General features: G+C 60.0%; 1 protein-coding gene and 1 long non-coding RNA gene across 7 annotated transcripts; one reads left to right on the top strand and one right to left on the bottom strand.

Moving 5' to 3' along the window:
* The first annotated feature begins 60 nt into the window (after positions 1–60).
* On the top strand, positions 61–10901 carry PRPF31 (pre-mRNA processing factor 31). 3 transcript variants are annotated; one of them, XM_086354659.1, is made up of 15 exons: positions 61–149; positions 609–707; positions 2265–2449; positions 2541–2601; positions 3057–3140; positions 3780–3877; positions 4450–4556; positions 5230–5399; positions 6507–6664; positions 7059–7148; positions 8648–8775; positions 8851–8923; positions 9386–9514; positions 9618–9716; positions 10543–10901. In XM_086354659.1, the coding sequence occupies exons 3-15, from the start codon at positions 2273–2275 to the stop codon at positions 10666–10668; spliced, it is 1500 nt and encodes a 499-aa protein (XP_086210785.1). In that variant the 5' UTR covers positions 61–149; positions 609–707; positions 2265–2272; the 3' UTR covers positions 10669–10901. The 3 variants fall into 3 exon arrangements, with proteins under 3 accessions (XP_086210785.1, XP_086210784.1, XP_086210786.1); XM_086354658.1 differs by lacking the exon at positions 609–707 and having other exon boundaries at positions 61–116; XM_086354660.1 differs by lacking the exons at positions 609–707; positions 7059–7148 and having other exon boundaries at positions 61–116.
* On the bottom strand, positions 8140–13787 carry LOC147354710 (uncharacterized). 4 transcript variants are annotated; one of them, XR_015146558.1, is made up of 5 exons: positions 13220–13476; positions 12821–13004; positions 11921–11984; positions 11753–11816; positions 9999–10864 (listed from the first exon to the last, which is right to left on the bottom strand). It is a non-coding gene; the product is annotated as an uncharacterized LOC147354710 (long non-coding RNA). The 4 variants fall into 4 exon arrangements; XR_015146559.1 differs by lacking the exons at positions 9999–10864; positions 11921–11984 and adding an exon at positions 8140–8266 and having other exon boundaries at positions 13220–13787; XR_015146557.1 differs by lacking the exon at positions 11921–11984 and having other exon boundaries at positions 13220–13787.
* Positions 13788–13858: the final 71 nt, after the last annotated feature.

Raw genomic sequence — 13858 nt, 5'->3', positions numbered from 1 at the left:
GGGCGGTGGCCAATCAAAGCGCAGCTTTGCCTCGGCGAGGGTGAGACGTCATCAGTGAGCGTCGAGCGCTGTTTGGAAGCTATCTTCCTAGAGACCGTGGTGTGAGGAGGGAAGAGGTGAGCGTGATGGAGACGGGGGAAGAGCTAGAGGTCGGATTCCCGGGCCGGGGGGGGAGGGGAGGGAGTGAAAGTGAAAGTCGCTCAGTCGTGTCCGACTCTTTGCGTCCCCATGGACTGTAGTCTACCACACTCCTCCGTCCATGGGATTTTCCAGGCAGGGGTACTGGAGTGGGTTGCCATTTCCTTCTCCAGAGGATCTTCCCAACCCAGGGATCGAACCCAGGTCTCCCGCATTGTAGGCAGATGCTTTACCATCTGAGCCACCAGGGAAGTCCCTGGGCCTGGGGGGAGGAAGTATCCAAAGAGAAAGGCGGGCATTCGTAGACCGACTACCCAAGGGTCTCAGAGCGCCTTCAGGGTTACATCTCTGGGGTTTTAGCGGGAGCAGGAAAACCGTTCCTGGGTGTCTTAGTGCTTTGCATGGTGGTGCCTGGAGAAACAGGTTTAATCAAATAATTACTTGAGTAAGTAATGTGTGATGCGCCTTAGGGTACACACAGGGCGTGTGCTGTGTGTATTACCAAGCAAGCTATCTACTCTGGAGCTGGAATAGAAGACGAGAACTGAAGATAAGGAGGTGTTGAGCTGGTAAAAAAGGGAGGGTATGAAGACCTAAAGCGAGGGGAAGAAGTGGGTAAGAGAAAGAAATGTGAGGACTCGTGGGGTATAGGGGATAGGGGCAGAGGCTGAGGCTAGGAAGGTGGGCTGGTGTCAGGCGAGGTCGTGGCACCTACTCCGTGCCAGGTGCTAAGCTGGGCGCTGAAAATGGACACAGTCTCTGTTTTCATGGAACTCTTAGCTTAATAGGGAAGGTGGACATCAAACAAAATGTTAGAAGTTTAGAGAATTTCAAGTGTTGAAGTAAACAAACTGGTTCATAAGTTGTATAGCAACAGAATAGGATTCAGTCTTGGAGTCAGGGAAGATCCACGCTGCAAGAAATATTGTTTGTGTCCCTGTGTTAGGAATGAAAAAAATAATATATTCAGAGACTGGAGAAAGAAAACCAGACGTGGTTAGCATAAGGATTTAAGTCACTTATTCATTCCTTTGCCCAGTGTATCTTGAATACCTACCATATGCTAGATGTTTTGTCAGGTGGTGGAGATACAGGAAACAGACAGATCCGGGCCAATGGCAGCGTAAGCGCCAAGTGCTCACCACTGGACCGCTGGGGAACTCCCTGAAGCTTTTTTGAAACTTTATGTTTTTTTTTTTTTTTGGAGTATAGTTGATTGACAGTGTTGTGTTTCTGTTTTATTGGCCAAGCTGCAGGGCATGTGGGGTCTTGGTTCCCTGACCAGGGATCACACCCACTCCCCCTGCAGTGTCTGCTCGGAGTCTCAACCACTGTCAGTCCCTCTTTTCCCTTATAGATTATTAGAAGATACTCAGTAGAGTCCCCTGTGCTATACAGCATGTCTTTGTTGGTTACCTATTTTCTGTATAGTGGCATGTATATGATACATGTGTCTTACTGAAAAAGAACGGGAGGAAGGAGCAATTTCTTATTTAAAAAAAAAAAAAGCACTGGGGAGGACAGAGTGAGGGGATTGTACCTTGTAGAATGGTGCTTTGCGTGGGCTTTACAAAAACAGTCTGTACAGCTCCCCGGGCTGGATGAGGTGCTGCTCCAGGCCTGAGGTGATTGGCCTTCAGGCTCTGGACATTTTAGGCCCTGCCTGGCTGTCCTGACATCTGAGGAGACCATTATTTCAGGATATCTATCACCCATTTGGGGCCCAGCTATTGGTGGGGTGGGGCCTCTGCAATGGGTGGAAGAAAAGGAGGATGTAAGAAGAGGTCGTATCTCATTAAGAGGAGGGGGTGTGCTTTTTCCTAATAAGTCTTAGAGACATTGGTGTGAGGCTGTGCGGTGTCTTGTCCAGTGAAGTGAGGCTGGGAAGGGTGAGCTGTGACTGGAGACCACCTGGTTCTGGGAGGTGGCTTCGCACTCAGCAGGTGTTTGTTGAGCATCTGTGATGTGCCAGGCACCGTTAGGAGCCAGAGAGCAAAGCAAATGAACGTACCTTGTCCCTGCGGTGCCTGCGTGCGAGTGGGGTTGATCAAGAAGGACCAGGGCCTTCTGGCCGGGGGAGCCCCACTCCCCATAGTAAGGGGGAGCCCTGCCCTTCCTCCCTACAGGCCTCAGGATGTCTCTGGCTGATGAGCTCCTGGCCGACCTCGAGGAGGCGGCAGAAGAGGAGGAGGGAGGAAGCTATGGGGAGGAGGAGGAGGAGCCAGCCATCGAGGATGTGCAGGAGGAGACCCAGCTGGATCTTTCTGGGGACTCAGTCAAGAGCATCGCCAAGCTGTGGGACAGCAAGATGGTGAGCGGAGGTCCCAGGCATGCCGATGCGGGCAGCAGCCCCCTTTTCCTGGTGGGACCTGGGCTCTGACTCTGCTCTCCTCCCCGCACAGTTTGCCGAGATCATGATGAAGATTGAGGAGTACATCAGCAAGCAGGCCAAAGCTTCAGAAGGTGCCTTCTCCCCTTCCACTCGTGACAATACTGTCGCCACTGTCGTGATCAGAGCGTGAAGAGACAGGAACAGACTGGAGGAAGAGCTGTACCAGGAGAGGGAGCCGTGGGCCAGGCACCCCAGGGTGCAGCTTAGGGAACAGACACAGTGCTGGTTTTCCCCGCCCTCGAGCTTCCAGCCTTTCAGGAGCCCTCAGACATTATTCTGGGGAGTATGGCTTCTATTCCTCAGGGAGCCCCGAGAGGGTTTAGTTCCAGGGAGAGAGAAGGTCAAATCTAGACTGGCTGGGATGGAAAGACGGGAGGTTTGCAGACATGCAAACCTGTTCCCTAGTTTCTTCTTCAGCCCCTCTGTGCCCCCCTCCAGCCACATCCCTGGCCTCACCCAGCTGGGACCTGGGAAGGGGTGGGTGCTTAGACACACATCCATACCAAGCTATTTCTCGTCCCCACAGTGATGGGACCGGTGGAGGCGGCCCCTGAGTATCGGGTCATCGTAGATGCCAACAACCTAACAGTAGAGATCGAGAATGAGCTCAGTGAGTACCGGGAAGGGCAACCAGTGAAGATCGAGAACGAGCTGAGTGAGCACTGGGAGGGCAAGCAGAAACAGCCCTGCCTGGTGTCCCCCACAGCCTCTCCCGTCCCCATTTGAGGGGCGGGCAGGATCCCAGGCCACCGTCCCTGCTGGCCTTGCCCAGGGTCTTGCCCCTAAGCCCCTGTATTAGCTCAAACATAGGTTCAGCTACTGAACAGAATGGTGACATGAGAAGGAAGTTTATTTTCCTCTCATGGGAAAGTCTGGATGAGGAGCCCAGGCTGTCTGAGTCTTACTGACCTGTCACCTGTTCCGTGGTCCAAAGTGACTACCTACCTCCAGCCATCACCTCTACATCCCCATCAGCAAAAAAAATCAGGGGAGAAGAGGAGGAGGGCACATTTTTTCCTTTAAAAGAGTGACCTGGAAGTTGCCCGTGTGACTTGCTCTCACGCCTTATGGACCAGAACTGATCTACACAGCCGCAGCCAGCAGTAGGGGCGGCCTTTGTGCTGTGTGTCTGTGAACCCAGCTGCCAGGAGGGGCTCCCTCACTGCAGGACGAAGGGCAGATGGGTGCGGGGGGAGCCCGCGGCATTTGCCTGCCCCTCCTCAGGCTCCTGCCCGCCCTGCGCCCCCAGACATCATCCACAAGTTCATCCGGGATAAGTACTCAAAGCGATTCCCCGAGCTGGAGTCCCTGGTCCCCAACGCCCTGGACTACATCCGCACCGTCAAGGTGAGTGCAGAGGGGGGCCCCAGCCACCACGCCTGTTGAGAGCGCCCTGCTCTTGGACCCTCTGGGTCTGAGCTGGGGGTCACTCAGCTCTAGGCCAGAGGCAGGATGGGAACAGGGAGCAGAGATTGGGGGAAGCCAAGACCCCAAGATGGCAACAGGCCCTGGAGCGTTCAGGGAGAGGGAGGAGGCAGGTGTAAGACGTCATCAAGTCAATCTGGCCCCCGAGGCTCTGGGTCTGAGGGGAAGGTCCCTACGGGAGGGTCAGGCACGTGAAGGTGGGACACCACCCAGCACCCAGGCTCCCGCGAGAGTGGAGCAGATGGGGGTGGGGAGGAGACGCGGTCAGACCGCACTCGGAGTGGACACGGGCAGCAGGCCTGTGGCGGCAGCCAGTCCTCCGCAGGTGGACTGTCTGCTTCCGGGTGAGCCCATCCGGGGCAGACAGTGCGGATGCTTTGAGCCGCGGGGTTGTGGGAACTAGGGGTAGACGGGGGCGGCCACTGTCCCTGCAGGAGAGGTTCTAGAGCCTCCTGAATCCCCGGGCCTCCCCCCCTTACCCCCTCCTCCCCCAGGAGCTGGGCAACAGCCTGGACAAATGCAAGAACAATGAGAACCTGCAGCAGATCCTGACCAACGCCACCATCATGGTCGTCAGCGTCACTGCCTCCACCACCCAGGGGTGCGTACCCAGCAGGCCCGTCTGACGGCTGTTGGTCGTGGGGCCCCCACGGCACGGGTATCGGGGTCAGGAGGACTGGTCCCTGCACTGCCACGTGTTTGCCAAGCACCTCCTGCAAGCCGGGCTCTGGGCCCGGGGTCCCCGGCAGTGGGAAGCCAGCCTCCCCCCAGAGCCTGTGGTCCTGAGGGGTGCGGCGGAGGGCAGGCCTGTAATTAGAAGTGGCATCCCCTAACGAGGGGCACGCGGGGTCTCCCCCTGCCCCTCAGTGTCTGTGGCGGGCCTGAGAGAAGGGCAGAGGCGTATCACCCCACAGCAGGGCTCTGACCGGACAAGCCGTGAATGGGCAGGGTCGACGGCAGCTGGTGACGGTGCTCCTGGGGAGCAGCTGGACAGGGGCCTGGCTGGTCGGCAAGGCCAGGCCTGCAGGGTCCAGGGAGTTGAAGGGAGCGTTTCAGAAAGAGGGAACACCTGCAAAGAGCCCAGCTGCAGCCTGGCCTGGGCCAGCTTGCCTCCCCCGGGCAGAGAAGGGAAAGCGGCAGGGATGTGCCGCCACGGGCTGCTTCGCTTCCAGGCCTCGGGGCTGGTGGGGAGGGTGGGGCCCCTCAGCACTTGGGACAGGACCCCCGGAGGTCAGGGTCATGCGGTCTGCCCCAGCTGCACCCCCACCCCACAGGCAGCAGCTGTCGGAGGAGGAGCTGGAGCGGCTGGAGGAGGCCTGTGACATGGCGCTGGAGCTCAACGCCTCCAAGCACCGCATCTACGAGTACGTGGAGTCGCGGATGTCCTTCATCGCCCCCAACCTCTCCATCATCATCGGGGCCTCCACCGCCGCCAAGATCATGGGTGAGGCCGGGCCCTGCACCCGTGACTTCGGGGAGGCCTGTCCCTTTCTTGGGAATCGGGGGGTGTTCTACACGTCCTGGGGCCCAGCACGCGGCCACCACCCCCACCCGCTCGTCTCCGGAGATCGCAGACCAGCGTGGCGGCCGGCAGAGCTGGGGCCCGGCAGCTGCAGGGGCGGTGGGGCATGGCCAGTGGGGGGGCCGGGGACCCGGGGCTGCCTGGTGATGGGTCAGCTCTCTGCGCCCCAGGGTTCCCCGCAAGATGGGGGTGCTGGTCCTGGCAGCGTGATAGGAATAGAGTGCGTCCGTTCCTCCTCGGGGCTCTCTGCGGCTGCAGAGCGCCCCCCACCGCCTCCCCCAGGCACCTGGTCCTTTCAGCCAAGGAACACTTCAGGGCACATGTGTGATAAAGCAGCGTGTCAGTCACCGCAGGCGGGGCTTCGACGGCGAGATCTGTCCTCGGGATAGACTGGCACTGGGTGTCGGGGGGTGGGGTGCTTCCGCGGCCTCACCTCGGGGGTGGACGGCCCCTGCTCGCGTGTCCTCTCCTGGTCACCCCGTGTCCCGGTCTCCTCCTCCCATCAGGGCACCTGTCCTCGTGGTTGGGGGTCCAGCCTGGGACATCGTCTCACCTGGCTCACCCCTGTAAAGGCCCTGTTTCCAGATTCTAAAATGTTGGGGGCTTAGGACTTCAGTGAGTGAATTTGTGGGGGACACAGTTCTGTCCGTGAGGCAGGCGTGTGCAGGATTGCGGAAAGGATGAACTCCTGCTTCCCCCACTCCCCACCACCTCTGACCTCACATCTTTGGGCAAACCATGTCACGCGCCTTGGTTTCCACCCTGGAGACCAGCGGGGGTGTTGCCCACACCTGCAGGCCACGTGGCTTCCCAGACACGGGTCAGGTTCCTTGTGCGCCAGGGGCTCACTGTGCAGCCTCCGGCACGTTGCTTCGCCTTTCGGAGCCCCTCTGAATCCCCCCAAGATGGGACACGTTGACGCTCCCTGGCGGGGCCCCCTCCGGGCTGCGGCCGGAAACTCTTGTGAAGGTGCAGTGCTCGGCGGACCCCCCTGCCATCCCACTGATGCCTGCCCCCCTCCTGCCTCAGGGGTGGCCGGCGGCCTGACCAACCTCTCCAAGATGCCCGCCTGCAACATCATGCTGCTTGGGGCACAGCGCAAGACACTGTCGGGCTTCTCGTCCACCTCGGTGCTGCCCCACACCGGCTACATCTACCACAGTGACATCGTGCAGTCCCTGCCCCCGGTGAGCGCCCCCTAGGTCCCCGGGTCACTGCTGGCGGCAGGCGTCGGGAGCCAGAGGGCGGGCCGCACAGGCGGGTGCAAGGAGGCCGGAGCGATGGGCTGGCCTGGGGTTCCGCCAGTGCCACCCACCTGCTGGGCACAGAGCCTGAGCTCCGAGCCTCAGTCTCCCCGTCTGTACGTGCGCGAACTGGACCTGGTTCGTCTGCAGACGGGAGAGGAGGTGGAAAAAGACCCCAGTGATGATCACTGGTTACTGTGACGCATCAGTGCAGGCCCACAGCCGCAGTGGAGGTGGAGGCTGCCGCGCAGAGAGGGCGGCAAGGTGGCAGTTCTGGGAAGCGTGGGCTCTGAGGCTCCTGCCTCGCTCTGACCTGCTTCCTTGTCTGTTGCCCCAGGATCTGCGGCGGAAAGCCGCCCGGCTGGTGGCCGCCAAGTGTACTCTGGCAGCTCGCGTGGACAGCTTCCACGAGAGCACGGAGGGGAAGGTGAGGGCGGCATCGGCGTCCTCGTGGCTTGTCTGTGGTCTATCTGTGGCCTGTCTGTCGTCCATCGAGGAGCGCAGTCATCAGAAGACCCCCCTGCACGGGGACTCACGGGGTTGGGGGGCGGGGGTGTCGTCAGGCCCCACCCAGAGCGGCGTCCCCTCCCCCACACTGCCATGACGATGGCCTCAAGTGCAGTGGCCCAAAGGGACACGGGGTTGCGGTCTTAGAGTCCTGTAGGTCAGAAGCCCACGGGGGTTCCCCGAGCTGAAGCTGCGGTGCTGGCCGAGTTTGCTCCTCCGGAGGCTTGAGCTCGGGAGGGCCGTTCCCGGCCGTTTCCAGCTTCCTAGGGCCACAGCGCCCCCTGCTCGGGGCCCCTGCGTCCATCTTCAGAGCCAGCACAGCATCTGCATGCTCTCCCTGCTCTGCCCCTGCCTGCACTTCTTCTCTGACCCTTTAAGGCCCCGGTGATCCCACTGGGATCCCAAACACACCACTAAGCTCTCATTCCCCATTTCGAGATCCCCAACCCAGTCACACCTGCAGAGCTCCGCTTGTCAGGTAGTGATGAGCTCACAGGAACCAGTTGGTAGTAGACACCCTAGGGCGGGGGAGGAACGTCTCTGCTGCATCGGGGTGACTGGACACCTTGGGGTGGGGAAGGAACTTCTCTGCTGCACCGGGGTCTGTCTGGACACCCTGGGGCAGGGGAGGAACTTCTTTGCCGCAGCGGAGTGTCTCTCTGGACACCCTGGGGTGGGGGAGGGACTTCTTTGCCGCACCAGGTCTGTCTCCTCTGCCAGCTCTGCCCCTATGCTGGTATTTATCCCGTCAGCCTATCTTCCTGGGCAGGCCTGTTCTGTGACAGGAGACATGTCCATCCTGTGCAGTATGGTTTTCCAGGCACCCAGCCTGGCACAGTGTTTGGGCCTCTCTGACCACGGGATACGGCAGTGACCCAGCCAGACGAAAGTCCTACCCTGTGGCTTCTCCACTCTGGCTGTGGGCGGGCGGTGATGGGGAGACACACGCTGGTCAATATGCAGGGTGTCCAGGGTGCTGAGTAGAGACGGTGGGGAGAGGAGGTCATGGAGGTGCCGAGGGAGCTTAGACTGATGAACCTGGAAGGCGGGAGGGCTGCTCTGAGGAGGTGAGGGTTTAATGTGGACCTGCGAGCAGAGAGCAGGCGAGTCCCATGGACACTGGGGGATGGGGTCTGAAGCAGTCGGATGGTCAGCGCCAGGCTGGAGCCCAGCGAGCCCCGGGGAGGGGGAGCTGGTAGGACAGGGTGGGTCACGTTGAGCCTGTGCGCCCTGGGGAGAGCCTGGCTCCTCAGAGGAGCTGATGGGGGCCAACTGGGGTCCTTCCTGAAGGAAGAGCCCAGAGGGATTCTCAGGTGTGGCGGTCTCCAGGGCATCCCCCTTACTGACCTGAGAGGAGCTGGGGCGGGGTCAGGCCAGGCCTATGGGAGCTGCTGCCGGACCCCAGCCCACACTCCACAGGTGGGCTACGAGCTGAAGGACGAGATTGAGCGCAAGTTTGACAAGTGGCAGGAGCCACCTCCCGTGAAGCAGGTGAAGCCACTGCCTGCGCCCCTTGATGGGCAGCGCAAGAAGAGAGGCGGCCGCAGGTGGGGCCCGGGGACCAGGCGGGGCGGGAAGGGCTGAGGCTCCCCTTCCCGGCTGACCCCCCTGCTCCGCCCCAGGTACCGCAAGATGAAGGAGCGGCTGGGGCTGACAGAGATCCGGAAGCAGGCCAACCGCATGAGCTTCGGAGAGGTCACACCCCCCTACCTCGCGCCCCTGCATCCCCTCCACTCCTGTGGCCATGGCAACACCTCAGCCTCTTCCCTGGTCCCCTGGCCTCCACTCTCTTCCAGCCCCAGAGGGATCTCCGTGACCGCACAGGCCCCCAGGCTCACCCCCCACCTTCCCCACCCCACCACCCTGCTGTCCAGGGCTTCCCAGGCACCACCCCTGCCAAGCCTTTGCTACCTAAGCATCACCCCGCTGGTCCTGCCAGAACTAGCTCGCGTGTCATCAGTGAAAACTGTTTCGGTTCTTCACACGGCACAGACACACACACATTCCCCCTCAGCTCAAGCAGTAGTAACAGGACCCATGCTCCTCACCGGGGCCCCAGCAAGGCTCCCTGCACTCGGGGCCCAGGCAGTCCCGGGTGGATTGGAGCCCTGGGCTGACTGAGGGGCGGCTGACACCTGGACGTCTCCCCTCCACCAGATCGAGGAGGACGCCTACCAGGAGGACCTGGGTTTCAGCCTGGGCCACCTGGGCAAGTCAGGCAGCGGGCGGGTTCGGCAGACGCAGGTGAACGAGGCCACCAAAGCCAGGATTTCCAAGACGTTGCAGGTGCGGGCTGGGTCCCGGGGATGGGGGCGGGGCCTGGGGTACGGGGTCAGGCACGGGTGTGCAGACCCAGGCCACAGCCCTGAGCGCCCTGCCCTCCCCGCAGCGGACCCTGCAGAAGCAGAGCGTGGTGTACGGTGGGAAGTCCACCATCCGCGACCGCTCGTCGGGAACCGCCTCCAGCGTGGCCTTCACCCCACTCCAGGTACCGGCTCTCTGGGGGCAGCAGGCCCGGGGAAGGCCATGTTCCCCCATCCTGGGCTGCTGCTTCCTTACGTGCCCCACTTTGGGGCTGCCATTGGTTTGGGCGGGGGGCTCCAAGAAGCCCCCGAGGTTGAATCTGGATTCCCAGCACACGGCGAGGTTTGCAGGGACCACTGAGTCTCTGTGGCCCCGAGCAGGCCCAGCCGCTCCCACCCGAGGGATGCCTGCTGAATTCCGGGGGCACTGTCGCAGGCGCTGAGGTGGACAGACACACACCAGGGAGTTCTGCCCTCTAGGAGTTTATCTCAGGGGTCAGACAAGTAAGATACATAGTGTGTCGGGAGGTGGAGAGTGCTGGGGATGAAAGGACTAGGGAGACGGAGCCTCCAGAGGCAGCCTCAGCGAGATGTGAATCCCCGGGTGTGAGACACTTGAATCAATGCCGGCCACGCATCAGACCCCCAGAGCAGGTCGTTAAGTCCTAGCTGGGGCTGCGAGCAAACCTCTTACTTCTTGGACTCGGTGTCCTCATTCAGGAACTGAACGGGATCAGCCTTTCTCACACGGTGGTGTATTTAAAATCGCCTGGGGAACTTGTTACAAATTCAGGGATCTAGGTCCTCCTGGCTCGCCTCACCCCCAGAACCACAGAGGATCTCCCAGGGTAGGGGAGACCTGGGGGCTGGCATGCCCTCCGCATGCTTGCCCAGAACCCCAGGCCCATCAGGAAGGGCTGTGGGCCCCTGACACGCCACAATTCCCTCACTGGGAGGCTGTTAGAGACCAGGCCGTCTCCCCACCCCGCCCCATGTCCCTCCCCTGCCCAGGGCCTGGAGATTGTGAACCCACAAGCAGCAGAGAAGAAGGTGGCGGAGGCCAACCAGAAGTACTTCTCCAGCATGGCCGAGTTCCTCAAGGTCAAGGGCGAGAAGAGCGGCATCACGTCCACCTGAGGGGGGCCCCCCCAAGGAGGTCGGGGTCCAGAGGGCCTGGGGCTGCCAGCAGGGAGCAGCGCCCCAGGCCAGCCGCTGTGGCGTGACGGCCAGTGAGGCCTGGGAGGAGCTGGCCCCCGTGTGGGGCTCGCCGCCCCCTCTGCAGACACACAGCCAGGCCTCACCATGCGTCGTCTTTAACTGGGAAAGGAGGTACCTTTGGAATGGACGTAATTAAAAGCACGTTATCAGGATCCAGTCTTGGCGAGTGAGCGTTTGTCAGCCACCTGGGTGGCTGAGGAGTCAGCGCTCTGGGGTCTGGTGAGCAGAGCTTGGGCTCCGCAGACCCCAGGTCCACCCTGGGCCTGTCACCTCCTCCTCGTGCGGTTCCGGGGCGAGGGGCGCCCTGTCCATCTCCAGGCCCCTTCGAGAACCGTGCTCATTCTGAGGCCCCAGCTTCCAGCACAGGCCACCTGGGTGCTTGCGGCATTTGGACGGTTGGTCTCCACCCTGCAGGCCTCCCCACTCACATCGCCAGGCGCACCCGTGGGGACACAGAGATGCTCAGGAAGCACTCAGCACCGGGCTCAGCCTCAGGGCCCCGTCACAGGGGCACTGTTGTTACTCCAGTGTTGGCTGAGGACTTCCCGCTCCCACCCTGGTGCGCCAAGCCCTGCTTGTGCAGGGCAGACAGGCGCCCTGCCCTGGGGGGCACCCAGCACTATGAAAGCACCTGCCAGGTAAGGAGAGTGCTGTGCCTCCAGGGGCCGCCTGCTCTGCGCTGGGAGCTAGCTTCAGAGCTACTTGCTGACCTGTGAGATCAGCCATCCTCAGCCACCCTGGAGGAGCAGCCCCACGGGGAGCCAGGCCTCTCCAGCTCACAGTGTCTCCTTGGGCCTCTCTCCAGCTCATTGGGTCTTGGCTGAAATCTCTCTCCACGGGGCTCCCCCGTCACCACTCGGGGCTCTGTGTGTCTCTGGACCCCAGTCTCCCCCTCATCCCAGGGGTACTCTTCCCCTCCCTCACGTGAAAGAGTGTGCACACCTGGGAGGTTCTTTCTGAAGGCAGATAACCCCAGGCCACACAACTGTCTTCCCAGACTTACCCTGGATCTGTGTAGATCAGCCTTGCTTGAAAGTGACGACCTCTGCTGACCTCTGCCTGTGGGTCTGCCAGGGAAGGGCCACCTGTCAGAGTCCCCGCCCCGGCCACACTGAACCGTTGAACCAGTGGACAGGGGCACGGAGATGGAGTCTCAAGGAATCCCAGTCACCTGGCCTGACAGTCCCGCATCCTCTTAGAACAGTTTCTCCAGGTTTAGTATGCTTCAGGATCACCTGGAGTTTGATTCAGCTGGTCTATGTGTATGTGTGTGTTTTTAGTCTCTCAGTCATGTCCGACTCTTTGTGACCCCATGGGCTGTAGCCCGCTAGGCTCCTTTATCTGTGGGATATCCCAGAAGAGAATACTGGAGTGGGTGACCATTCCCTTCACCAGGGGATCTTCCCCCCTCAGGGATCGAACCTGCGTCTCCTGCACTGACAGATGATTCTTTCCTGCTGAGCCGCCAGGGAAGCACACAGTCTATGGTGGGGCTCAAACACATGCCTTTTTAACAACTTACCAGGTGGTGTTTATTGCTGCCAATGCAGGGACTAACATTTTGAAAACTACTACTCTAGAAAGTTCTCTACCAGATTAGCAGCATGTTCGAATCATCTTCAGAGTCAATTACCATGTCTGGTTCCCATCCCAAGAAACTCTTGATTTAATCGGTCTAGGGCAAGGCCTGAGTATCTGAATTGTTTTAAGCCCCCAGGTGCTTCTAATGTGCAGCCAAATTTGAGAACCATTGCCCTAGACCCTTGCTACTCAAAGTGTGAACGGTGGGCCATCACCATCACCTGGGAATCTTAGAAAGCAGGGCCTGGGACCTCCTGAATCAGAATTTGCATTTGACAAACCCCCAAGGGATTTTTAAGCCATCTTAAAGATATTACTCTATCCAGGGACCACATGTTGAATAACAAGACTGTTATGGATCAATAACTCTTCAACTCTAGTGATCAACCAAGAAGTTTGTAGAAATAGAGATCCCTAGGCTTCACTCCCCAGGCCTGGGTGATCCTGAAAGCAGTGCCTGCCTTGCCACAGGTGATTCCAGTGTTCTCACCTGCATCTCCCCTGGAGTTCCTTAGTTTCCTCCTCCTAGAGGAGCTGGGCAGACCTGACTTCCCATCTCCACTGTGTGGCCCAGGGCAAATGCCTCCTGGTTTGCAGAAGCACCGGTACCTAGCAAGTCTTAACCACAAGTCATTCCCCGTATTCATCCATGTATTCATTCAGCAAATGGTCTACTGAGAGAGGAGAAGACTCAAATCATTAGGAAAAGGATGGCATACTCGCAAAAGTAGGTTCTAATGAACAGGGCTCATGGGACCGCTCAGAACGGGAGGTCAGGGAAGTTTTCCCTCCAAGAGAAGACCACCGAGCTGAGATGTGAAGGACCAGTAGGCGACAATCATGGTGGGGGGAGGTGCGGGGGGGGCGGGGGACGGAATCCCATCTGTACCTTCTGCGGCGTCCTCACGACAACAAGCGAACGGAGGTGCGGAGGAGACTTACTGTCCCACAATCACGTCACCATTCAGAGGAAGGCCAAAAACTCCATGCCACTTCCCAACCAGTGCAGCTATGCGTGATGTCAGTGACTTGGGGCATTATCTTCTGCTTCCTTTTCTTCCTTCCTCTGAGTTTCAAAGATGGGCCGTGCAACTGAGAGACCGGTCCGCCTGGCCAAGACACAAGGCAGGCGGAAGGATGCGCGCTGGTCCCAAGCTTGCCTGCGATGCCCGGTTTCACACGCTTACAGGAGCGGGTACCGCCCACTCGTCACATCGTTGGACGGACAGAAATGAACGACACCCGGGCCCACGAAGGGGAAGGGGTGGACGCTCTTGCCTGGCTCCGCCCTGGGGCTGCCTTGATTGGCAGGTGCCTTCAACCTGGCCCCCGCTTTGAAGGCACCTGTCTGTTTCCGATTAGGTACGCGGCCTTTAACGCCCACTCTCCATGCCTTCCTCCGCTTTCCCCACCCACTCCTGGACCAGCCAATGACTGCAGGGCAGAATGTTCCCCCCACGACCAATGGAAGACGGCTCCAAACTTGACGGACGACTTCCCGCCCCTGATCAGCCTAGCTCCTCCCTCC

Source organism: Bos grunniens, chromosome 18, assembly GCF_055505025.1.
Source record: "Bos grunniens cultivar Pamir isolate PY7600 chromosome 18, Bosgru_T2T1.0, whole genome shotgun sequence".
Classification (NCBI taxonomy): Eukaryota; Metazoa; Chordata; class Mammalia; order Artiodactyla; family Bovidae; genus Bos; species Bos grunniens.
The sequence above is the reverse complement of the archived record's forward strand: the minus strand, read 5'-3'. Positions and strand labels throughout refer to the sequence as shown.

Coding starts and splice junctions, on each gene's coding strand:
- PRPF31 (XM_086354658.1), top strand. CDS start 2,273: ATGTCTCTGGCTGATGAGCTCCTGGCCGACCTCGAGGAGGCGGCAGAA. Junction 2,450..2,540: donor AGCTGTGGGACAGCAAGATG/GTGAGCGGAGGT, acceptor CTCCCCGCACAG/TTTGCCGAGATCATGATGAA. Junction 7,149..8,647: donor ACGAGAGCACGGAGGGGAAG/GTGAGGGCGGCA, acceptor CACACTCCACAG/GTGGGCTACGAGCTGAAGGA.